The 26083-nt window shown below is 31.1% G+C and overlaps 1 protein-coding gene across 1 annotated transcript in view; it reads right to left on the bottom strand.

The window, feature by feature from the left end:
• The window catches only part of LOC145319165 (tyrosine-protein phosphatase 10D-like), a 74454-nt gene that overhangs the window by 36884 nt on the left and 11487 nt on the right, over positions 1 to 26083 (bottom strand). The window contains exons 5-12 of the mRNA XM_080161074.1: positions 25131 to 25218; positions 24747 to 24811; positions 20145 to 20211; positions 18545 to 18666; positions 15095 to 15303; positions 14573 to 14634; positions 4436 to 4547; positions 3829 to 3884 (exon numbers count right to left, since the gene is read on the bottom strand). Coding sequence (XP_080017200.1) covers positions 3829 to 3884; positions 4436 to 4547; positions 14573 to 14634; positions 15095 to 15303; positions 18545 to 18666; positions 20145 to 20211; positions 24747 to 24811; positions 25131 to 25218 — 781 coding nt within the window. The remainder of the gene's footprint in view (positions 1 to 3828; positions 3885 to 4435; positions 4548 to 14572; positions 14635 to 15094; positions 15304 to 18544; positions 18667 to 20144; positions 20212 to 24746; positions 24812 to 25130; positions 25219 to 26083) is intronic.

The following is a 26083-nucleotide window of genomic DNA, read 5'->3' as shown; positions in this document are numbered from 1 at the left end:
GATTTTAAAAAAATTAAACAAGAGCAAAAATTAAGTGATAAAAAAATTTTATTTTGCAAAAAAAAACTCTGAAAACTAGTAGTATATTGATATTCTGTGTGTTTCAGTTCTGTTAATTCAAAAACATTTAAATCATTACAAAAATATAGGATACGTTAGTATTTGATTTTTTAATTATTTGAATCTATAGGATAGAAATGTATTAGAGCATAAAATTTGAAGATTTTAAGTCTTAACCATTCAGAACATTTACAATTATACGATGAAACATGCTTAACAATATTATTGATTAACATAAGATTTAATAATTATGAAATAGAAAAGCAATCTTTACATAACAAGAATGAAAAAAAACCTAAAAAAGAGGCTCATCTTTTAAAGGGAGTGTGAATGTAAAAATTTCTCATCTGATTATCAAATCTTAACATTTTCTAAGCACCTTTCACTAAACTGATCAATTAAAAACTTCCTGTTAACAAAAATATCAAGGATTTATGCCTTGATTTTGCAGCCTTTTGGGAGGGAAAAATGGAAAAACAAGGAAAATCTGAATGTTTGTTGTTTATTAGTGTTTCTAGGGATATTTAACTTGTCATATATAGTTGAAACAATTTACTAACTGTTAATGATTCTTTTTATGACATAAAATTGTCAATTCATGTTTTAATAATATAGTAATTAGGAACTAAAGATCTATTTTAAATTCGTGTTATTGACAAAAAAAGTACCTCACTGTCTACAAAGGGTTGAATCTCAGAGGTTATTTAAAATGATAATATCTTTTTTGATTGTGTCAGACAATAAATAACCCACTTATGTTATTGCCCCTTTATTTTTTAAAAATTTGTAATCAAAAGTGGGCGAGAGATTAGCCAACTGAAGTTACTTGGTTACTAATAAATAAACCTGTTTTTAGCTTTGTTATTGTATTTGATATTAAATAAAAAATATTGCTTATTTTACCAATTTCTAAGTAACTATACATTTGTTATAGGCAAGGATTATGTTAAATGTAGGCTTAACCAGTTAGGGAGTTGAATCCATTTTTATAAAAGCAGAAATATAATCTATGATTATGGTTTGGACCCTCTAAAACTGTAATCTACCTTTCCACTTTCCCCTCTCTTGGTGAAGATATCTTCAACGTCGATACGATTTTTGAAATGTAAGATTCTACTTTCCCCTCTCTTGGTGAAGATATCTTCAACGCCGATACGATTTTTGAAATGTAAGATTCCTTTTTCCCCTCTCTTGGTGAAGATATCTTCAACGCCGATACGATTTTTGAAATTTAAGATTCCACTTTTGACTCTCTTGGTGAAGATATCTTCAACAAGAGAGACAAAAGTGGAATCTTATATTTCAAAAATCGTATCGGCGTTGAAGATATCTTCACCAAGAGAGGGGAAAGTGGAAGGGTAGATTACAGTTTTAGAGGGTCCAAACCATAATCATACACTGCGAATTTTAAAAGAAAAAAAGTTGACCCTTAAAATTCCACCTTGAAGTGATACTTTTCTAATAGTTTATAGTCCACTAAGTCGTAAGCAGTAAAAATTAAAATCCATTAAGTCCCTTCTAATGAGATATTGGCAACTTTTTGCACACATTTTTGCAAACGGCAATTATTTCCTTTATTTGGAGTTTTGGTTAATAACATTTTCATAAAAGTTTTCAGTAATAATCATTTAAGATCCATTGTTGAGAAGAAATGACTGAAAAAGTGTTTTTCCATGCAAAATAAGCTTAAAATCTAATGATTTTAAAAATTAGCGATTTAATAGTAAAAAAAATATATTTTTAACTTTTTGATAGCCAGAATATGTTTAATTTAGTTTTTTTTATATAATCTATTCTTTAAAAAGACAGGCATATTCTTTCAGATTTGAAAAAAATTTAAAAAATTAAAAATCGGAATTAATCAAAATTAATCTATAGCCTTTAAAAAATACTTTTGATATTTTTAACCTATATAATCAATAAAATCAATGGAAAATAAAATATTTTTATAAAACAAACTTTTGGAAAAGGTTTAACATAACTTCATAAAAGTAGCATTTAAGTAGGATATTTTTCTTCTCTTTTAAAAAAATGCAAATTAAACATAGTTAAATTCTATTTTGTCAGAATTATAAAAATAATGAAGTATTTTTAAAAAAGCTTGCAAAATAAACGTAATTTTATCAAACTTCCTCAAGGTTTATAGAGGGTATTGTTGTAAAATGTTAATTATCAAAATAAAATCTTCAATTTACAACGTTTAAAACACCTAAAAGTAAATTCTAAGCAAAATTTGATTTATTTCCTAGATTTAGAGTAGCTGCGCTACTTAAAAAAACATCTAGTATTAAAACCAATCAGCTGATCAAATTGCTATAGACATCATTTGTTGGGTTGTTATTAACTGAAACATTTATTTTCTTTTTAATTCTTAAACGATGCTTGCCATGCTAAAAACGCTACGCCCCCAGCAATCATTATGGGCACTAGAATTTAATCCCCTCTATTTTTTAATTTAAGTTTTACAAAAAAAAAAACAAGGACCGAAAGCGAAAATTTACTTTGACTCACTTATAGTCGGAAATTTATTATCAAACAGGGGACATACACAGAAATTTAAAGACCTCTAGCTCTAATAGTGGCTCAGATAATAGGGGAGGGGGCGTTGAACACCACCCCCTCACCCCCGACCGGTAAAGATGCGGCAAGGGGCCCGACTGTTAAGGGTTAAGTAAATTATACAATATGACATTTCAAATTTCAAACAAATATTTTTTCATTAATTCATTTATAAAAATCAATATTATAAATATGAACTCACAAAGAGACGTTGTATGTTATCATAATACATTTAGTCTGCTATGTAAAACAAAACAAATTTTTTTCTTCTTTCATTGCAGGGATGATTCTCGTACAAAAAAAAACAAAAAAAAATAAATTATTTTTAATTTAATTTGATATTACCGTACAATATTTTTTTATATACATAATTTAAGAAATATATTCATAACATCTTCACCTGTCATAAAGACGACATATAAAATCAACATCCTGATAAGGATATTAAAGTTTATGTTAAAAATTTTCAAATTCATTTTATGCTTAAGAAGGAACGAGAAGGAATTGAATCTCAACATTAACTTGTTATTTTGCTTGTATATTTATCATATTTATTTACAGTTTATTGGTAAAGTTTGGTAATACTTTATTTCGAGTCTATCATGCAGTGCATAGATTATATTTCTGCTTCTATAAAAATGGATTCAACTCCCTAACTGTTAACGGTTAGGAAAAACAGAGAACTATGCAAAAAGTTAAGTTTTATCTATAGAGGGAGAAAAAGACAATTAATTGCACTGCACATCTATATACTCCAGAAAAATATCTTCTAATCTTAGAATTGTTAAAAATCAGCGGAAAAAGCCGTTTTTAAGGAAACGAATGCTCGGTTTGCCCTATCTTTAAGATTATATGAATGAGATGATGTTAAGGTTTGTTAAGCTGATGAGAATTTTTTTTGTTCACAGTCCCTTTAAGATAATCTAACAAGCTATCATTGCCAAATCTAGGGTGATCATATGATAAGACAAACACAAAAGAAATTTTGTTCACAGTCCCTATAAGATAATCTAACAAACTATCATTGCCAAATCTAGGTTGATCATATTATAAGACAAACACAAAAAAGACATTCTAACTAACAAGGCTTTCGACTAATCTTGAATAGCCAAGACATAAAAATTCTAATATGATAAAGTATGTATATAAAATTTGCGTGAAATTTCGAATGTCTATACAACATACAAAAGAAAAACAAAGTTGACTTACCTTATATGTATCTTGTGAAGAATCAGGATTTGGCTCCCATGTCAGTGAAATTTCTCCTTAACAAATTCATCAAATTAATTCCCGCAAGAAACAACATGCGGAAAAGGATTTGAAATTAGCATAGAAAAGTATCGTAAGTATCAAGAGGTTTAATTTAAATTTTTATAGTCTTCTAAAGGCTTTATTAATTGAAAATTAGAGGGTAAGAAGGAGGTTAGATACAGCTACTCCCCTTTTATTATCAAAAAAAGAGAGGTGATAATAAAAATGTCATAGAAAAAATAAAGCACTACTTTGCCGGGAAAAGGGAATGTTATTCTGACAAACAATTCTAAAGGAAAATTTCCCCACAACCCACTTACCCTTTTCCTCCCTCCCCCCCCTTCTTACCCACCCCTCTTTAGTTACATAAAAAGATATACTCCGACCTTACTTTCAAAGTTTTCGTGATTTTTTGTAGAATTGATTGTTAGAATAGCTAGACCTGACTACTTTGTAGTTAAATATATATTGTATGTGTTGAACACATGAACGTTATCAACTATCTGATTATGATATTTGTATGTCTCTTAGTGTAGCTTCGCTACTAAAACTGAATACTACTAACCTGTGATATTATCCGTTGCCTGTTGCAGCTTTGTAACAGGTAGAGGTCTTGTAGTCACATTTCCAGAGGCAGGCCAGGAGGCTACGCTTCCAGAGTGAGACTTTACTACAACCTAAATATATACATAACATATATACAGGTTTCACCCAAAAATTGACACCTTCCTGAAAGAAAAATTGGAAAAGGTGCGTGCTTCAGCGGGTGTAATACACCCATCTATGTGTCCAAATACCTACATAAAAAAAAACATACTTAAAAGTCAAACACGCGACTGTAATTGGTATATTTTTTTCATCCCCCCCCCCCCCCCATACTAACCTTTTTGGGGATGACAGTAGTTCGAAATCTCGGATTTTTTAAAACTTGTTTTGTTCCCCCCCGTTATTTTTGTGCATTAACTGGTGTTTATACAAATGCGCCAATTTCAAATCCCCTACCTAAAATTTTTTTATAATTTTTTTATTAAAACTCAAATTAAAAAGTAGAAAGGCGGTTGACTTATCCCCCTCCCACTTTAATAATACCTAAAGGCTTCTTGGGGGCGTTGCCCCTCGTCTATCTTAAAATAAAAGCTATATCTTGCATTATTTTTTTCAATTAGGTGTTTGAACACGAATTGCATATAGTAAAAATATTTTTCTTTTTTAATTGTTATCCTAATAAGATAAAAGTTATACTTAAAAATTGTTTTAATAGTTATCATTATATTTAGCATTTTTTAAAAAACACCAAAATTGACCAAAATATGCGTATATATTTTGTACTCACTTGCGTCATTTATATTTCAGATTTTATTTACCCGTCATCTTTTTGGGACCTCCCAACGATAATGTAGGTGTATAGGGGATGACAGAAGTTTGGGTTCACGGAATTTTAAAAACTTGTTTTGTTCCTCCCCTTTTTATTTGTACATAAACTGGTGTTTATACAAAAGCACCAATTTAAAATCCCCCCCCCCCCAACAATTTTTTTTATATTTCTTATTAAAACTCAAATTAAAAAGTAGAAGGGCGGTTGACTTATCCCCCTCCCACCTTAAAAATATCCAGAGGCTTCTAGAAAGCGTTGCCCCTAGTCTATCTTTAAATAAAAGCTATATCTTGATTTTTTTCAATTATGTGTTTGATCACGAATTGCATATAGTAAAAATATTTTTCTTATTTATTGTAATCCTAATAAGATAAAAGTTATACTTGAAAATTGTTTTAATAGGTATTATTATATGTTGCATTTAAAAAAAAAACACGAAAATTGATCAGAAAGAACCACGTACATTTTAATTTTGGAACATTTATTTTCTCTTAAAAGCATAGAACAGTTTAAATTATAGGTTTTTTTTAACTTATTTTTTTGTGTAGATTCGATATTTGAAGCCAGATTAAATAGAGGATTTGTAGTTTTCGAGATATTTGTCCTATTAAGAAGCCCCTTAATAAAAAAAATATAAATACCAAGAAAGCCACTAAATTAATGGTATCAATTAAAGAAATAATAGTTATAATTTGGTTTACTTTACAATAAGCTTTTGCTACCTGATATTGGGTTTAAACATCCTCAATATCAGAATTAACAGTTCATCAGTACTAAACTTTTTGAGAAACAGCATAAGTCACCCCTTTTTTCTTGAATCTCCAATATTCCTATTGATCTCCTCTCTTTCTCCTTCTACACCGGTTGTAGATAAAGTATATCTGACATGAAAAATATATCTTCTAACCGGTTCATGATAATAACAATAATAAAAGGAAAATCTCATTATTCGCTCTTTTTTTAAGTGCAACTACAAATCCTAGCGATTTTAAAAGACTAAAAATGATAAAAAGATTTTAGAATAAAATAAGCATAATATTTGAATTGTAAACCTATATATTTAATTACATCCAAGAAAAGCCACAAGGCAAATGAATTAAAGAGTAACTGCACTGTTGATCAACAATTTTTTGGCTGGAAATCCATAGTTTGAAATTTATAGGACAATTCTAACATGCTTAAATTAATCAATTTATCGCATCATATTATAGACAGCTTTCCACGGTTATTTAGAATGAAAACATATACAAATAAAACCAGTTTTGTGGGCCCTGAGGTGCCTAAGGCCCATGGTAAAAAAATTAGCATTAATTTTATGATTTTTATTTTAATAATTGTGGAAATTTGATTGTTATACCAAGCTAAACATTATTTTTCAGTATTGCATAGAGCCGGTTCTAATCCAGCGGATATAAATCGGTTTGGAAGCCATACTGGAATAGGTATTTATTGCATTGTATTATAGACAGCTTTCCGCGGTAATTTAGAATGAAAAAATATACAAATAAAACCAGTTTTGTGGGCCCTGAGGTGCCTAAGGCCCATGCTAAAAAATTTAACATTAATTTTATGATTTTTATTTTAATAATTGTGAAAATTTGACTGTAATACCAAGCTAAACATTATTTTTCAGTATTGCATAGAGCCGGTTCTAATCCAGCGGATATAAATCGATTTGGAAGCCATACTGGAATAGGTATTTATAGGTATTATAGACAGCTTTTCGCAGTTATTTAGAATAAAAAAATATACAAATAAAACCAGTTTTATTTGCCCTGAGGTGCTTAAGACCAATGCTAAAAAATTAAACATTATTTTATGATTTCTATTTTAATAATTGGAAATTTGACTGTAAAACGAAGCTAAACATGATTTTTCAGTATTGCATAGAGCCAGTTCTAATCCATCGGATATAAATCAGTTTGAAGCCATACTGGAATAGTTATTTATTGCATTGTATTATAGACAGCTGTCTGCGGATATTAAAATGGAAAATTATAAGATCAAAACCAGTTTTGTAATAAAGGCCTGTGATAAAAAAAACTGACATTATTATTTATGATTTTTATTTTAGTAATCGTGGGAAAATGTGGAAATTTGACTTTAATACGAAGCTAAACATGATTTTTCAGTATGGCTTAGAACCGGTTCTTATCCAGCGGAAATAAATTGGTTTGGAAGTCATACTGGAATAGTTATTTATTGCATTGTATTATAGACAGCTGTCCACGGATATTAAAAGTATACAATTAAAACCAGTTTTGTGGGCTCCAAATGGCCGGAGGCCTGTGCTAAAAAAACTGACATTATTCTTTAGGATTTTTATTTTAGTAATTGTGGGAAAATGTCTGTAATACAATGCTATACATGACTTTTTCAATATGGCTTAGAACAGTTTCTTATCCAGCGGATATAAATCGGTTTGGAAGCCTTACTGGAATAGATATTTATCACATCGTATTATAGACAGCTGTCCGCAGATATTAAAATAGAAATACAAGAGTTAAAAACTTAAAATGAAGTGAAAAACGTTATTCTATAGCCATTAAATTACTAACAATATTTGTTAAAAAGTATCGTTAAATTGGATGGTTTGTAACGTAAAAACAACGTAAAAAATTTATTAAAATAACGGTTATTCTATAGCCATTATATTGCTAACAATATTTGTTAAAAAGTATTGTTAAATTGGACGGTTTTAACGTAAACATGATGTAAAAAACTATTTAAAAAAACCGTTATACTATAGTTATTAAATTACTAAAAATATTTTTATAAAAAGTATCGTTAAATTGGACGGTTTTAACATAAAGACCATGTAAAAAAGGATTAAAAGACGTTATTCTATAGCCATTAAATTACTAATAATATTTGTTGAAAAGTATTGTTAAATTGGACGATTTTTAACATAAAAACAACGTGAAAACGATTCTAAAGCCATTAAATTACTTACAATATTTGTGCCAAATTGTCTGTAATATGATGCATTTCAGTATGGCATGGAACCAATTATAATCTAGCGGATATAGCCATATAGGTTTATAAAACTTTGGGTACCAAATGTAATTTACAGTCCAATGTTTACTAAAGGTTATGAAACTTTGGGTACCGAGTGTAATTTACAGTCCAATGTTTACAAATGGTTATAAAACTTTGGGTACCAAATGTAATTTACAAACCAATTTTTACTAATGGTTATAAAAGTTTGGGTACCAATTAGTCCTGATTTAGTATTGTTTGCCTTATTTATTATATGTTTATTAATAGAGAGAAAATTGCCTGTAATATGATGCTTTTCAGTATGGCTGAGAACTGATTTTAATCTAGCGGATATTTATCGGTTGCAAAGCTGTACTGAAAAAATAAAAGATCCCTCATTCATGGAAATATTTACAAGGTAGAACATGTTGTATAGTTAGGTTGCTAATATGGACCTCATTTATTGGTAAGGGGTAAGGGGTTGGGGGCAGACCCACATGGCAGGATTTATGCTAGCTTTCATTTACTAGGTTTAAATTTCGGATCAATTACTTTTTTCCTGTAACAAAATTTACATTAACTTTTCGTGCAAAAAAAACCCACTAAAAATAAAGAAAGGAGTCTGAATTTTTTTGTGTAGATTCCTTAGGCAAATAAGAATCGCAGTTCTATTATGCTTTGTGCCCGATTTTTACGTTTAAACCCCTATAGTTATGTAATCTTTGTCCATAGGTTTTTCGTTTAAATTTCGGATCAATTATTTTTTCCTTTCACAAAATTAACGTTAACTTTTCGTGCAAAAAAAAACACTTAAAATAAAGATAGGAGTCTGAAACTTTTTGTGTAGATTCTTTAGACAAATGACAATCGCAGTTCTTTCATGCTTCATGATCGATTTTTACGTTTAAATCCCTTTAATTATGCAATCTTTGTCCGTAGGTACTACATTTAAAAAAGTCTTTTTTTTATACTATTAAATAAAAAATGTTGATTGTCTCTGAGTGTCGTTAACTCATTGGCCTTTCAATGTAGATCGATGAAATTTTAAACATAGCTAGTTAGAGTAGTTGGTAGTCTCTGTATGAAATTTCATTAATATCACATGAATACAAAAAAACTTATTACAATCGTAAAAAACGACACTAAAAACCATAAACCCCAAATGAAAATAAAAAAACATTTTTAAAATAAATTATTTAAGACTGTTAGTGTTCACGTTATCGTCAGCTAAGGGGTTAATACGAGCCCACTTATTGAAACCATTTTTAAGATTTTTCATGAAAGCGAAAGTGTTCCCCATTTTCAGGCCATAAAAGGGGAGAGGGAAATGGCCACAAACCGGTTTCAACATATCCAACACAATATAGAATTAATCTATACTCAATCTTCTACACCATATACAAAAAAAAATGGCATACCTTGCCTATGTCTCATTATGGAAAGGATGTTGAGGACTTTCAATGCATCATATATAGAAAAGTGGCACAACTCAAGTCTGTATTGCATCTATGAGGCATGCAAACTCACAAAATAGGAGCTTATTTTACAATTTGAGGTCGATTGTTAGGTCTAGTGTAGAAAAATAGTTGAAAAAAACAATACTGAGAACCATTAAAGGATAGAAGCTTTGCCCTTTAAATACTTGGGATGACTTTAATCTTCAACATCCATTCCATACTTAGACATAGGCAAGGTATGCCATTTTTTTGTATGTTTAGCATTATTTGGCCCACTATCTGCCTAGGGGTAGTTATATTCCCATACAGCAAGCTCATGCATAGAATAGTGCATTATTTGTCAAGTACGTGGACCACTTTTCGGCACTAACTCTCCGATTTCGATAATACTCTATATTTTGGTCCGTTTGGTGATTCAAGGATGCTGGAGGGCAGAAAAAAAGTTTCAGGGTCCCTGGATGTCTATATAACTAGCTATCCATGAAGGTATGTAACAAAAACCAAAAAGAACTCTATTTTTTCACGATTTAAAAAAAAAATTTTTCATCAATCTTTCATCAAACCTATACATAAAGGGTGTTTAAAAAAAACAATCGCTTCACTCTTTTCAATATAAAACCTACAGTTTTAGTCAAAAACTAACAAAAAATGACAAAAATCATGTCAAAGCAATGACAATGAGAAAGCACTATTGAATTTTGATTTCAACTCACTTCTCCTGAGCACTACAGCTCGAGTCCTAGCCTTTGTGTAGAATTTTTCCTTATATGGAGATTAAAAATCAACAAATCGTCTTAAAGGACGCCTCAAGAAATAACACGCTTTAACTGCTGAAAGACTGCCACAAGAAGACCCAATACCCCAAATTTAAAGCCTTCAGCTTCAATAACAAAAAAGTTCTAGGCATTTCAAAATAGCATTTTATGTACAATGGAATTGTTGAAAGATTTCCAATGCTCATAAAAGAAAAAAACAATATTAAATTACGTCGCCTAGTCACAAAATTATAACCTTATCTTTGTCAGAAACTTAGATTGCATGTAACTAATTATATTTTTACAATAAAAACACCACATTTCATAGTCAAAATCTATGAAAAAAATTCGATTTAAATTGCATTTTCAAACGAAAATTATAGCGGAAACAAAGGGGTAAACTAATACAAGCTTAGCTGTGATTGGTTGTTAAGCTGATTCAGCCTTCTGATTGGCTACAGTACATTCGGTACAACGCAAGTAAAACTTAATTTTTTAAAATGATTTTGACTATAAAAATGGGTATTTTTATTGTAAAAATATAATTAGTTACTGGAAACCTAAATTTTTGGCAAAAATAAGCTTATAATTTTGTTTTTAGGCCACGTAGTTTAATTTCAAAGTTTTCAACATGAGCATTGCAATTCTTTCAAAATTTTCATTGTACATAAAATGTCATTTTAAAATGCCTAAAACGTTTTTGTTATAGAAGCTGAAGGCTTCAAATTTGGGGTATTTGGTCTACTTGTGGCAGTCTTTCAGCAGTTAAAGCGTGGTATTTCTTGCAGGCTTCCTTTAAGTACTTGTAGATAGACCCCATAATGTTTAGATTTTTTTATGATGCATGTAAAGACCTTTTTAAAGAAATCTTAACCAGGTTTCTAACTCAATCCTAGCCAATTTGGCATTAAAAAGACAGACCCATTAAACATTTAGACATGACGGGTCTCTCCAGTTCTTGATGTGTGACAGATCTTTCTTTTTGATGTCAAAATGGCTAAGATTGTGTTAGAAACCTGATTAAAAATTCTAAACATTATGGGGTCTACCTACATGATTTTAAGTAGGGTAGTGCGGGGTTAATGCGGTAGGGGGGTCTAATTCCGGTCACTCGACCAACTTTTTTAAAACCGTTTTTAAACGGTGTTCTAAACTTTGCGAGAGATCTTCAGAAAAGCAAAGTTGTAGTTTATTGCCTATACTTTCATTTCTTACTTCAGCAAATTTTTGTCAGATCACTCCTTCTATGATTTTTTTGCCCTCAAAAAGTTGCAAAAAATTTGCAAAAAAAAAATTTCAAAATAGGCGATGTTCAATCTAAAATTGTGAAAAAATGGTAAGTCCTATTGAACCCCGGGTTTTTGTAAAATGAAAGATATGGCATTCATTTATCGTTTGCAATTGGAGGCGTTGTTCTAACTTGATTTTTTCAAAATTTTTTTTTCGTCTCAAAAAAAGGGTCTATTCCGGTCACTTTTTTTACTTTTTTTTATTACTGTATTTATAACTGTATAATACCCTAATGTTTTATTTAGGTGATCTGGAAGCATAAACAACCTAAATGCATGACCTAAGCTTTAATCATTGCCTTGCCTGTTGTTAGATGTACATTACTAGTCATTTTACTGCTTGTATTATGTCATGTTTTGTAGCCTAAGCTTTTCAATTTGTAAAGACATTAAAAATTTTTCAGACACATTTTTATAGTAATGGGAAGAGTATATCACCCAAAGGAACGCCTTAAATATTTTCCTGAAGATGTATCAGCTGCATTGGCTCATGTAAGAAGGGGTATGTCTATTAGAAAGACTGCTAGAAGATTTAAAATTCCATATGAAACCCTTGCATCTTTTTCGTATGAGAGGGTGTTCGAGATTTTTGCGCGGTTTGGATTTTTTATGTCAAATCGGCTAGGATTAAGCTAGAAAGGTGTTTAAGGTGTCTATAGAAAGCTCTTTGCATGTTCTAACAAAAACTCCCCAGGATATGGGTTCTATCTCCAAGATTTAGAGTACATATTCAAGATTTTGCATTTTCAAAATTCCTGTTGCATAAAATGTGTTGAAATATTAGAGTTAGACCCCATATCATTTCGAGTTAATTGTCAGGCATGTAATTTTGCATCTTTAGACACCTTAACCACCCTTGTAGGTCAATCCTAGCCAATTTGAGACAAGAAAAAATGTATCAAAAACTGCTGTCAAAACTGGCAGGATTTTTAAAATTAAAAATTTTTTTGGAAAAAATCACTTTTTTCAAGAAATTCCAAGACCTGCGAATCAGAAATTGCCTCTAATTTATGTATAAAGCTTAAAAAAACCTAATCATATAATAAAAAGTATGATTTTTTTTTTAAAGTTTGCATGAAAAAAATCGATGTTTTTTTTTGCGATTTTACCGACTTTTTTAAAATGGGCAAAATGTGGTCAAAAAATTTTCTGATCTGCATGCGACTAGTACCGTTAGAAAGCTAATGACCTCAGCTTTCTACTCATAGTTTAAAATGTTAAAAAAAAATATTTTAAGGGGGTGTTCCAACCCCCCAAAGTCAACTGACCGAAATAGCCCCACCGGTGGGGTTATTCCGGTATAGGCCAACCGCCGCCCTTTAAACCGATTTTTGACCGACTTCTAGTTGCGAGATCTTAACGGGACCAAGACAGGCTTCTTCATTATTGCCATATCGTTCATTTGCACTCTTAAAAACCGGAAAAAGTTTTTGGGAAGTATGTTTTTTTTTAAGTTGAAGCAAAAAATTGACCGGAATAACCCCGCACTACCCTACTTAAGACAGTTTGTTCTTTTTTTTTAAAAAGACAGAGCAGTCATGTCTCAATGTTTGATGGGTCTGTCTTTTGGATGCCGAATTGGCTTGGATTGGGTCAGAAATTTGATTAAGACGTCTATAGAAAGGTCTTTAAAACCCCCTTAAAAAACTCTAAACATTATGGGGTCTATCTACAAGATTTCAAGTACTTTAGACAGTTTATTCTTTTTAAAAAAAAGACAAAACTGTCTTAATTTGTAATGAAATATGCACTCTCCACGTAGAGAAAAATTTTCCACAAGGGCTAGGACTCGAGCTGTAGTGCTCAGGAGAGGTGAGTAGAAATCAAAATTCAATAGTTTTATCTCATTGTCATTGCTTGGAAATGATTTTGGTCATTTTTTGTTAGATTTTGACCAAAACTGTAGGGTTTATATTGAAAAGAGTGCAGCTATTGTTTTTTTAAACACCCTTTATTATGCACCAAAATGATTGTTTATTCATGTAAAAAGTGCACATAATGCTATTTAAGCCAAAACTTTAGTGTCCAATGTATATTTGGATATCTAGCATAATACTCAAAATACCTGTCCAAACTTTGTATGAAATTTAGTATTTTGAGTATTACTTCACAGGAAGTTTAGAAAATTAAATTGCATAGATAAAAGTATTTCGGTGTGATCTTGATAAAATAACTCCTCCTTACCAAAACTGCCCATCAAAACATCGGGAACGGCCAAAAATGTCAAAAATTCCTACTTTGTCTGTGAATAACAGCAAAACGGTTTACCGGAGTAAAAATCTGTATCTATATGACAGTTTTTAGTCACTTATAAATAAAAGAAATTTTTTTTTAAAAATTCAAAATTTTCTCCATTTTTTGGAAAATACAGGGTGTCCAAAAAAAGAAATTTTGATCTGGTCAGAAAACCCAATTTTTTTGAACAGGTATTTTGAGTATTATGCTAGATTTCCAAAATATCCTTTTTGTTGGACACCCTGTAAAACTAAAGTTTTGGCCAAAATAGCATTATGTGCACTTTTTACATGAATAAACAATCATTTTGGTGTAAAATATGCATAGGTTTAATGAAAGATTGATGAAAAGATTAATTTTTAAAATCATGAAATAATAGAGTTTTTGTGGTTTTTGTTACCTACCTTCATGGATAGCTAGATATCTAGACATCCAGGGACCCTGAAACTTTTTTGTGCCCTCCAGCATCCTTGAATCACCCAACGGACCAAAATTAACAAAATCGGAGAGGTAGTGCAGAAAAGTGGTCAACCATGCACCATATATAAATAAAAAAATTATTTAGAAGAATGTTGATAAAAAATAGTTTTATAAAAAATGAATAAAATATACCTTATATGTTTGACCAGGGTGTAGATTTTCAGTAAATTGAGCTTTCAAAGGCTGTCCACGCTCTTAATATTCAATTTAATAATGTATTAGCATTTGTGTCGGTAAGGATAGGTAAACTGATCAAAAAACATTTAAAACAATATACAAAAGTGCAAAAAATAGCTGTTTCTATTAATATATTCATAGCAAGGATGGGAAAAAACGAGGCTAAAAATATAAAAAGAAATTTTTGGGGTTAGTGATTTCAATGGTTGGCCATAGTAATATTGAGACGAAATTTCAGCAGTAGTATAAAATAAGTACCCAGAGCATTACAGACAGACTGACCAAGTCAGTTGTAGAGTAAATGCTTATTTATTAGATGAACTTAAGCTGACTTTTGAAGAAATTATTGGAAAAAAATGATATTTTCCTATGGGACTTAAAAAGCAAAAAATAGAGTAGCTTATCAAATACAATAAAAATGACATAATTTATTTTTACCGAAAGGAATATATCAATAGATTTACAAAGCAACCTTACCTATAGTCTGTGGTGTTTTCCTTCTGATGCCAATAGCCACTGTATACCTATCAAACTCAGACACACCGTCCGGACCCTCCCACTCGACCTCGAAGCTGTATGGACCAATCTTGTCAGGGTTGAAGGTGACATTGTGTGGCCGTAGCGGTACTGTCCGGTACTGAGCTGTTGTTGGCTCTGATATACGATCCTCAGATACGGTTTGAACACTACAATATTAAATATTTGCATAAGAACAAAGTTTACTAAATATGCTTCCAGAACAAAAAGAATTGTCGTTGAATGGTTTTAAATGCTGAATGAGACGTAGTAACATTCAGAGAAGTAATAATAGATATGCTATGCTTAGTATTTATAATTGACATAGCAATCGCTACTTTATTAATATTGTTCTTGGTCATATTATTTCAAATAAAGGTTTGGTATCAGGTACAATTCTAAAAATATTAAATAAAGCAAAAGAGAAAAAGATAGAAAAGAAAGAAATAAAAGAATAACTGATACAAATATAGGAAAAGACAAAAGAAAATATCTGAAATTGTAAAGTTTCGAAATATCATATTAAGTCATCAAACCTAATTTAAATTTCTGCTAAATGAAAATAATAGAATAATCATTTCAATATTCAATTTCAAATGCCCTTAAGAAATGAGAAAGATAAAGAAGAAAATAATCTTTTTTAGAATAATAAGAAAGCCTGTGGTTAAATAGTTATGCTTTCAATCAATTATTATTAGCACAGCTAATCCGTGATATGGCTATGTATCTACATATTTTACATATTTGTGAAATTACTTAATTTTTTACTGCTACTATTCTGTGTCAAAATAAATGTAATTAGACTCAATCTGAATAAAATAATAATCTGTTTTAGCTATGCTGCATATGGACAGAATTGTCCTTATAAAGAAAGCACTAAACTAGAATCAAGTTATACGATAAAAATATCGGTCCAAAATTTCTAGCATGTAAAGTTTGCGAGTTAAATTGAACTTTGTTATTGTCGTACTGTAAAGGTCAAAACATAAAATAAGTGAGTAAGTAGTTGGGAAGGGTAATTTATTATTCACTGCTCTTTTTAGTAAAGAAGCTACCCTATATTTTACATAGTCTGCGTGTTATTTCATCATTTAGTCTGCAGGTAACGCTTTGAGATAAATATGATTTTCTCAGCTGTTATTTAAGATTGAAAGCTTAAATTTTCAGTGAAGTTTCCTGTGAATGGAAAAAAATTAATTTTCGTTGGGGGGTGGGTGGTGCACTAATTTATCGTCAATTGTTTCAAGAGTATCTGAGGTATTTACAACAAATTACGCATCATAAATCCCTTATTAAACCAAATACATATCTTAAAATCCCTGTAATAAAAGATAGGCATGCAATAACAACCCTTTCTTTTTTCTTGCTCTTTTATTCTCCTACTCTTTCTTTCTCCCTTACTCAGATTTTTCCCTGTGTAAAACCAGTATGATGATGACAATAAGAGTCAAAACAAAAGCAATGACAATTGTGTTCTAAAAAACAACAGAGAAACTTGAATATATTTTTTTATTGTGTACAAATATTTTATCGTTTTTTATTATATAATATCTTTGGCACTTTTTCTGTTTCGGCTTTTGTATTTTTTACAAAAATATAATTAAAAAGTTTGTTTTTATAAAGGAAATTTAAAGAATAAAAAAATTCAACTGTTTTAGTGTACAATTTAATAATAAGTACAAAATGATAAATTTATTCTGTCTCAAACAAAAGTGGAAAGTTGGAAATTGGAAAACTATTTGGAATATCAACTCTTTTATTAAACAAACTGCGACTAGAAGTCAAAACATGCATTGTAATTATTCTGATATCACGCTCTTGTTATAGCAGCAGTAAATAATTGTTTGACTATCCTAGTGTGACGCGGTGGGATCAGATCTAATCCTACTTTTTAATCTAGCGCGTCACATTTTACGCTAGTGCTACGTAACATATTGAAGTTTATATTTTGAAAAAATAATTTTAAAATGAGACATGTAATTTGATACAATGATATAACTAAACTTTATATAACTCTTTGTACAAAAACAAGGATGACAACAACCATAGAATCGAAGCCCTGAAACAGTAAAACAAACGAACATTAACCCTTGTATAGGATTAGAACTGAATAATCAGAATATAAATGTATAAAAGTCGAAACATAACTGTAAGTAAATTTGTTGAAAAACTGCTTAAATACGGGATATTGTTCAAGGACATACTTACATTTTTAGGACTTGATCATAGAGATGTTTCTCTTATAACATTGTATTTTGTTGTCCTAGGATTTAGTATTTCAAAAATCAGATCAATCGGATAATTTTATCACATAAAAATTTGTTGTTAAAAATCAACATGTTTAAAATGGACGAACGGACATTCTAGTAACGATTATAGAGTTGCAACGCTATCTAAATCGTACCTAACTACCACAGGAATCACCATGCAATGTTTGGAATCGATTGGACAATTCTTACCTGTTTGATTTAACGAAAAGAGCTAACAGTCCGTTACGGACGGACAGGCCCTAATTTTAAGAATGCTTCGCTTTTAAAAATCAGATTGATGTTTAAAGGAACCAAGCAAGAAATATACCGCTTTAACTGCTGAAAGACTGCCACGAGTAGACCCAATACGCAAAATTTGAAGCCTCCATCTTCAAAAACAAAAAAGTTATAGACATTTCAAAATCATATTTTTAGTACAATGAAAATTTTGAAACTTTTTCATTGCTAATAATAGAATTTTCATTAATAAAATACGTCGCCTAGAATGTAGAAAGAAAATTATAAGCTTATTTTTGGCAGAAACTTAGGATGCTAGTAACTGACAACATTTTCCCAATAAAAACACTCTTCTTTTAGTCAATATCATTAAAAAAATTCAGTTTCATTTGCGTTGCATTGAGAGTACTGTAGCATGAGAATGCCAGCCTTTAGGATTTCCAGGCAATCAAAAGGTCTAGTCCGTGCTAATTCCGCTGAACAACCAAACACAGTTGAGCATCTGTATTACTTACATTAGTTTATTTTTTTCCCGCTATGACTTTACGCTTTCAAATGCAATTTAAACCGAATTTTTAAAAGACATTTTGATTATAAAAAGGGGTGGTTTTCTTGTAAAAATGTTATCAGTTACTGGCAGTCTAAGTTTCTGACAAAGATAAGCTTTTTATTTTGCTTCCAGACGACGTAATTTAATAATGAAAATTCTATTATAAGCAATGAAAAACTTTCAAAAGTTTCATTGTACTAAAATAATCATTTTGAAATGTCTGTAACTTTTTTGTTGATGCTGGAGGCTTCAAATTTTGGGTATTGGATCTACTCGTGGCAGGCTTTCAGCAGTTAAAGCGGGGTATTTCTTGCATGGTTCCTTTAAGTGTATGTATAAACCTCACATTCGCATTCCAATGAAATAAAATGTTACCTGATATTATATGCTCTGCCAGGAACAAGGCCATTAAATGCTGCCTGAGCGGGGCTAGGCGGTTCATCCTCCTTTTGTACATATGTCCAGGACTGGTTGGCGTCTTCAGGGTCTATAGATACCTAAAATATGTGCCATTTAAAGTTTGTAAATACATCTAAAATTTCTGCAAAGGAAATAAAAAATATGTGGAAATAAAAATTGATACTAGTCCTTTCATCTATGAACACAAAAATCCCTTAGAACGACGGAAAATTTAAATTAATACTATTACTCTCAACATTTTTGTAAATCGGACAATACACCATAATATATATATATATGGAAATGAGTAAAAAAATTAAAGTAGCAAAAAAACTTGCAGACAGTCATGGATGTTGTATACGGTTCTCTCACTTCGTGTCTTACGGACGGATGGACGTTTGACAATTTTAGAGTAGAAGTAGTCATTTTTACAATCACGATTTATGACCCAACTACACAGAAGCCCCGGCAGACTACGGGCATTGTCACAATTATACAAAGTGTCAATAAAACATAAATTTAGTTCTGTTTACTAAAAATGTATGTCAATATATATAAGTATAAAAAAACAACATGAGAAAAAATTTGATTCAAATCAAAATAAGACACATCATGAGAATAAAAATAAATCAAGTTCTCATCATTATAGCTATTACATATACAATATATACAAACTAAATTATATTTGTTTTGTTAGCAAAGTTATTCTACAAGTCTATGTGATTAGTTATTCACTCAGGAATAATAAGCACAAAAGCAAGTATGATAAAAACGAATAAATAGAGTAGTTGTGCGATATTTTTATGAATCAATCATATTAATCTAATAATAGTTTTCAAGTTTATTTTTTGTTTTTTACTTTTATTGTTTAATTACTTTGTTTCTCAAGTTAGGTTGGGTTATATTTGGTACTAGGTAGCCCCTCAGGGTCAAGACACTGCAGGTGTAGGCAACAGAAACTAGGTAGCCCCTCAGGGTCAAGACACTGCAGGTGTAGGCAACGGAAACTAAGTAGCCCCTCAGGGTCAAGACACTGCAGGTGTAGGCAACAGAAACTAGGTAGCCCCTCAGGGTCAAGACACTGCAGGTGTAGGCAACAGAAACTAGGTAGCCCCTCAGGGTCAAGACACTGCAGGTGTAGGCAACGGAAACTAAGTAGCCCCTCAGGGTCAAGACACTGCAGGTGTAGGCAACAGAAACTAGGTAGCCCCTCAGGGTCAAGACACTGCAGGTGTAGGCAACAGAAACTAGGTAGCCCCTCAGGGTCAAGACACTGCAGGTGTAGGCAACGGAAACTAAGTAGCCCCTCAGGGTCAAGACACTGCAGGTGTAGGCAACAGAAACTAGGTAGCCCCTCAGGGTCAAGACACTGCACGTGTAGGCAACGGAAAGCATGGGTTTGGTTAAAATCAAACAAAAACTTGTTATTTTCAATTAATTTAAAAAATTAGGGGGGGGGGGATCAGTGCTCACAGGCCACATGTGATAAAACAACATCTGCCAACCTTTAATATGGACCAATATGTAAATACTATTTGCCTTTTGTTGAAAAGTGACATAAAAAAGAACTGGTTACCTTATAATCTGTGTAGAACCCTGCAGGGAAAGGAGGTTGCCACAACACTAGCAGAGTTGTCTCATTTCTAAACAAAAGTTTAATCTATAGTTTTCACGAAAAATTAAAAGATAAAAAAAAACGGCCATAACACGAAATAATAAATTTGTATAGGTCTTTATTTATCATACTCATATTTATGCATTTCTGCCCATACAATACCAAAGTAGCGACGCATAAATGCTTTCAAACTTTGTTTAGCAAAAAATAAATCATGCATAAAAAATCCTTTGATATTGCATGATTAAGACTTTTTATTACAAAAGTTATTGAACTATTAAGGATAGCCTAACAGGCGCAAAAAATCAATTTCAATATAAATTATTATTAGACTGGAGAAGAACCTAGTAAAAGTGTCTAACTCTGATTATGACGTAAAAAAATAGCCAATGAGAGGCCACTATAAATTTTATCATTGGTCAATTACAGTGTATACTGGCCTCTCATTGGTTAATTTTTTTACGTCATAAACTGAGTCAGACACTTTTACTTGGTTCGACTGGAGAATATTCACAAGAAATTTTGGTATCTTCCATTGTATTTGATAAAGTAGCTTAGTATTACATAGTGAGGAAATTAAATATATCAAGAAATAATATTTATCCATGGCGTCAAGGACATATCAGTGGACAAATTATGAAGTACTTTCGTTACTTAAAAATTAGGAAAACTTGATGAGTATGAAGACTGCCAGTTACCCATCAATGGAAATAACATATTTTAATAAAAGTCAGTAACAAGGAGCTTCTTCAGAAAGAAATATTGTGAAATTTTGTAAACTTGGGTAATGTAATGCCTATCTAACAAATACTATAACACCCCCCCCCCCCCCCCCGCAATGCAGCAATAGTTCTTTATATCTGAAATATTATATTGAAAGGATATTATGAAAGAATGCAAACTCATAATGAATTAAGTTATTTTAAAGTATGCAGAATAAACAAACATAAATTTTCAAGGAAAATGTAAGTTATAAAGTCCATGTTAGAAAGAAACAAAAAAATATGAAAGATTAGGTCCTTTTTCGTCATTATAATCAAATTTTCACAGAAAAATCATTTTTACATTTCAGATTCCAATTTTAAACTTTTTTCTATCTAAAAAGTATCTAACAATGTTTTAATTACATCAAGTATATCTTAAAATTAATTTTGCATAGAGAACCTACTCCGTTAATTTATGAACGTCTGTTTGCGATACCATACGTAATTTTGTTAGATGCTATTTCATATAGATGACTGATATTTCTGTAACAAATACGCATCAGACATTCACACAAAGAAAGCATCTAAAATTTCCATAAACTACCCCGAAACCCCCTCTTAAACTATTTTTGGTTGTGCCTCTGCCAAGATTAAATTGTTTGTTTTTTTCATTTATTTAGTCATTCTTAAGAAAGAAGTCATAAAAATTTAGGGAAAAAAATCATCTGTTAAAATAGTGGAATATGCAATTCATAATTACTTTTTGTGTATTAGTTGATTAAATGATGGTAGAACTTTTAATATGATTTAAATGATTACAACATTAGGAATGATTATGCCATCCATAAAAGCGAATCTTTAAAAATCAGACAGTCAGAAAAACGACTATTGACAAATAGATAAATAGAATAGTCTGAAATCTTCTTAAGAAGAAACATTTTAAAAAATAGTAAATATGGTTGTATGTTTAATATGGTAATTAGGGTTGGGCCGGATATCCGGCCTGATATCCGGCTATATAATCTTTTATATTTTTTAACAAAAATCTCTGTTTTTTTTAATCTTAAATGGCTGTAATTTTCTTATTATTGAAGCAAAAAGAACAATTTTTTCTGAATATGTTTATCTTTATGTTTTTTGTTTATATTAGAAATCTCAAAACATAAGTTTTGGCGGTGGCAGCAGTACTTGACAGCTGCCAGCCGCAAACCGACGGTTGGCAGGTAAACGGCAACGGATTTTATGAAATTGTAATATGCTATGAAGATATATAAAAAATTTGAAATCTTCAAGTAAAAAATTGCGGTCACAGGAACCGTTTAAAGATTTCTGGAGACCTGGAGGTTCAGGACTTGCAGGATTTTACCTGGAACCTGAAATCGACTTGAATACCTATATTATATATAAGGATGTACGACTATGTGATATTTTAGTATTAGATAACATGAAATGCTTTGTTTAAGTAAAAAAATAATTTTACTTTTTACCTGAATGACCTTACCAGATTTGCTGGCATCCTGTGCCCGCCAGGAAGGAGGTATTAAAAAAATTTCAACTCTCAGTTATGTGTCATATCCAAATTTCGAAAGTATCTCAGTTATAGCCTCCTACCTTTTATACACAGAAAATAAGATAAAAAAAACACAGGGGGAGGGGGGGGGGGGGTTCAGGCATTCAACGCCACCTCCCCGCCCATCCTCCAACCGTTAGGGGTTGATATTACAGATTGAGGGTATTAATAGTTAATTAGATTTATTTGCTAAGAAGAAAGATCCTTTTATAGTTACTTAATTTTTAAGTTTTAACCTTAATTTTATCCTATTATATAAAGCAGTAAGCTTTTTTTGTCTGTAGCGAAGGATCTCGCTAACCGCTGAACCGATATGGTTCTCCTTTAGTGTGAAGCTTCTTATAGGTCCCAGGGTGGTTTTAGGCTGTTTAATTTTTATAAAAAAAGTTGTTGTAAAGTTTTAGGTTATTTTTCTTCACTTTCATGTCCCTTCTAATATCCCTAGATACTAGGGACGCAGCCGCTAGTATAATATAAAACACCAGTTTATGAAGAAATTTTTTTTGCGGGTATAGTCCCTTTCGTGGCAACGCCCCTTAAGGAGCGATTATTCGTATTTTCACAGTAGCTTTCCTCCTTTTTCTAGACCCTCGTGGGGGACTCTAACCTTGCAGGGCCAATTGCTTAATCCTGCTGGGCAATCACCTAACCAAATATAACCTAACCTAACCTAAAATAACCTATTAAAAGGAATTTTAAAAATACAACGAATCGCCCCTTAAGGTGCGTTGCCACAAAAGGGACTATATCCTTTTTTGATACTTTAATATGTAGCAATTTGTTTGGTTATCCGGCCGGATATCCGGTAATTTGGCCGGATAACCGGATATTTGCCGGATATCCGGCATTTGAAATCAGCCGGATATCCGGTATCCGGCCAAAAAAATATCCGGCCCAACCCTAATGGTAATAAGTACCTAAAGAATTGCTAGAATTAATAATTAATACTAGAATCAACATTCAAGGTTGAAATCAATAAGCCGATTCTTAAAACGATTAGAGCTTTCTGATATGGACGGATGTGCTATTATTGTAGAAAATTAAGAATGATTATAAAATGAAAGTTTTTAAATAAAAAGAAATTACCTAAGTTAGTAAAAATATATGAGGATATAATTATATTAAAGTGTTTCCTTTCACATCTTAAACAAGATAAAACTGTAGAGCACCTTTGCCCCAAACAGTACACAACGCAAAAAAATGGTTATATTGCGTTTTTGCTGCAATATATTTTGGCATCATGCAAATAGAAAACAAGGAATATTTTATACAATAAAAATTCAACTTATTTCTGCCAACGTTAATTTATATCAAATATACAAATTTAAAATATTTGTTTATTTTTTCTTTTCAAATTACTTTATGTGTGAGTGAATGTAAATACGGTATACCGTAAATACAATGTATGCATTACAATAAGACAGTTATAATTAATAGTTTTGACACATAAACCTCCACAATTAACTTTAGAAAAGCTTTAATACTGAAAATATTCAGCCAAAAATATAAAATCTACAACTTGATGTTAGACACTAAACAAAATGAAAATTAAGTTATTATTATTTTGGATTGAAAGGCAGATTTATTATGCCACCCAAAAATAAAATTGTATAAAAATGATAAATGTTCACTCCAAAGATTTATGCAAAACTGCTTCATTCAAACAATTAAACACGATTAGAAGACATTAGACACAAATAAAATCTTTTTTTTAAATAAAATAATTTTGTCTTAGTTCTTAGCATTCATGAAAAATGCATTGTTGATCTATTTTAGGGTTTAAAACCAAACTTTGGAAAAGGTCAAAACGCCAAGCAGCTCTTTTTTGACGAAAATAAAAGAAAATGAGCAAGTTTTAGGTACGTTTGTCTTTAGAATAAGATCTCGCTAAATTAGGATTAGTTTCTCATTAATTGAGTCTTTATAAGTTTATTTTTTTTCTTATTTTAATTTAAATTTAAATTTTACAACTAAAGATGAAAACATCATCCATAAAAGGACATACTTCATTTTTGGGATTTGATTATAATAGAAATGCTTCGCTTATAATGTTGTACTTTGTTGTCCTAGGAATCAGTACTTCAAAAATCAGGTCAATCGGATTATAATATCACATAAATATTTGTTGTTAAAATATTTAAAAATCAACATGTTTAAAATGGACGTACAACATTCTAGTAACGATTATAGAGTTACCACGCTTTCTTAATCGTACCTAACTACTACAGGAATCACCGTGCAAAGTTGGTGAGAAATAATTATGGAGTAGCTGTGATTAAATATATTTACCTGAACCAAACAATAAATCTTCCTGGAGTGTTCGGTTGTGTTGTAAAGTTAGTAGATATATAGGTCTGAAAAAAATACAATAAGTTAATTTGAAATAAACTTAAACTAAAATGATGGGAAAATAACAGATTTTAAAACAATAAACCATTATTATTGTTCCACATTTCTTGCAATAGGTTTAAGCTTGTTTAGGAATAATAAATCAGAAAAAAAATTAAGTATAAAAAGACTTTGATTTTTAAAACAGCTCACTAAAGCCTTATCTATTCTTTGGAAATTATTCTATTAAAACAACAAAAAAACACCTTCTAGAAATAAAAATGGTCCGTTTAAATTAATTTTAAAGAAAATTTTTACAAAAAGTTAAAGTTTTAAAATATTGACCTGTGATTCTTTATCCTCGTAGATACTATAGAGCTGTATTTCATATGTAGCTCCTGGAGTCAGGTCACGGAGGGTGTTCGAAGTCTCTCTGAAATATTCAAATAATAACAACTAGACCAATATCAGATATAACAAGATATACAGGTAAAGATTAATGAAATTACCCTTCCCCGACTCCCCAATTTTAGATGTTGTATCTAATATTGAAAAGTAAGTGTAAAAGCATGGGAAAAAATGCATGGAAAAGGGAGGGGGCGGAAGTGACACTTTTTGAAACCAAAACTAAAATTCTAAGGAACTCAACTAAATAAAGAGTTACAACTCTGTGATTTGACATGGCAGTTGCGTAAAAGAGGTACAATATGGAACTGTGAAGAAACGGCGGCGGAACCGCCGCTCCTGCCGAAAGGGGGGGGGGGGGGTAAAATGTGGTGACTCGTGCCACGACATACCACCAATTTTATTTTGGATGCTACTCCCTTAGTTTTAAAGATAATTGGGTAAAATTTTTTGGGATGGGTCACTAATTACCCTAAGTTTTGGTATCTTTAAAAAAAAACGGCGGCGGGACCACTGCTCCCGCCGTTCACCGCCATTTTCAGCCGCCGCCAAAAAATTTTTTTTTTTTGCATTTCTCGCCGAATTAAACAAAATTGGAAATGCAAAATCGTATAAGCTTCAAGTGAAAATATAAGGGAAATTTGTATGAAAAATTTCTTATCTCAGATGACTTAAAATTGTCTGATATGGCGAGAAAAAGCAAAAAAAAAATCGGCGGGAAACGGCGCTTTTCGGTTCCGCTGCCGTTTCTTTGCAGTTCCATATTGTACTTCTTTAAAGCAACTGCCATGCCATATTTCAGAGCACTAACTCTTTATTTGAGTTCCTATGACTTTTAGTTTTGGTTTCAAAAAGTGTCACTTCCGCTCCCTGCCTTTAATATGCATAATATC

The sequence above is a fragment of the Acartia tonsa genome, chromosome 5 (assembly GCF_053477335.1).
Source record: "Acartia tonsa isolate MP-2025a chromosome 5, ASM5347733v1, whole genome shotgun sequence".
NCBI classification, from domain to species: domain Eukaryota; kingdom Metazoa; phylum Arthropoda; class Copepoda; order Calanoida; family Acartiidae; genus Acartia; species Acartia tonsa.
The sequence above is the reverse complement of the archived record's forward strand: the minus strand, read 5'-3'. Positions and strand labels throughout refer to the sequence as shown.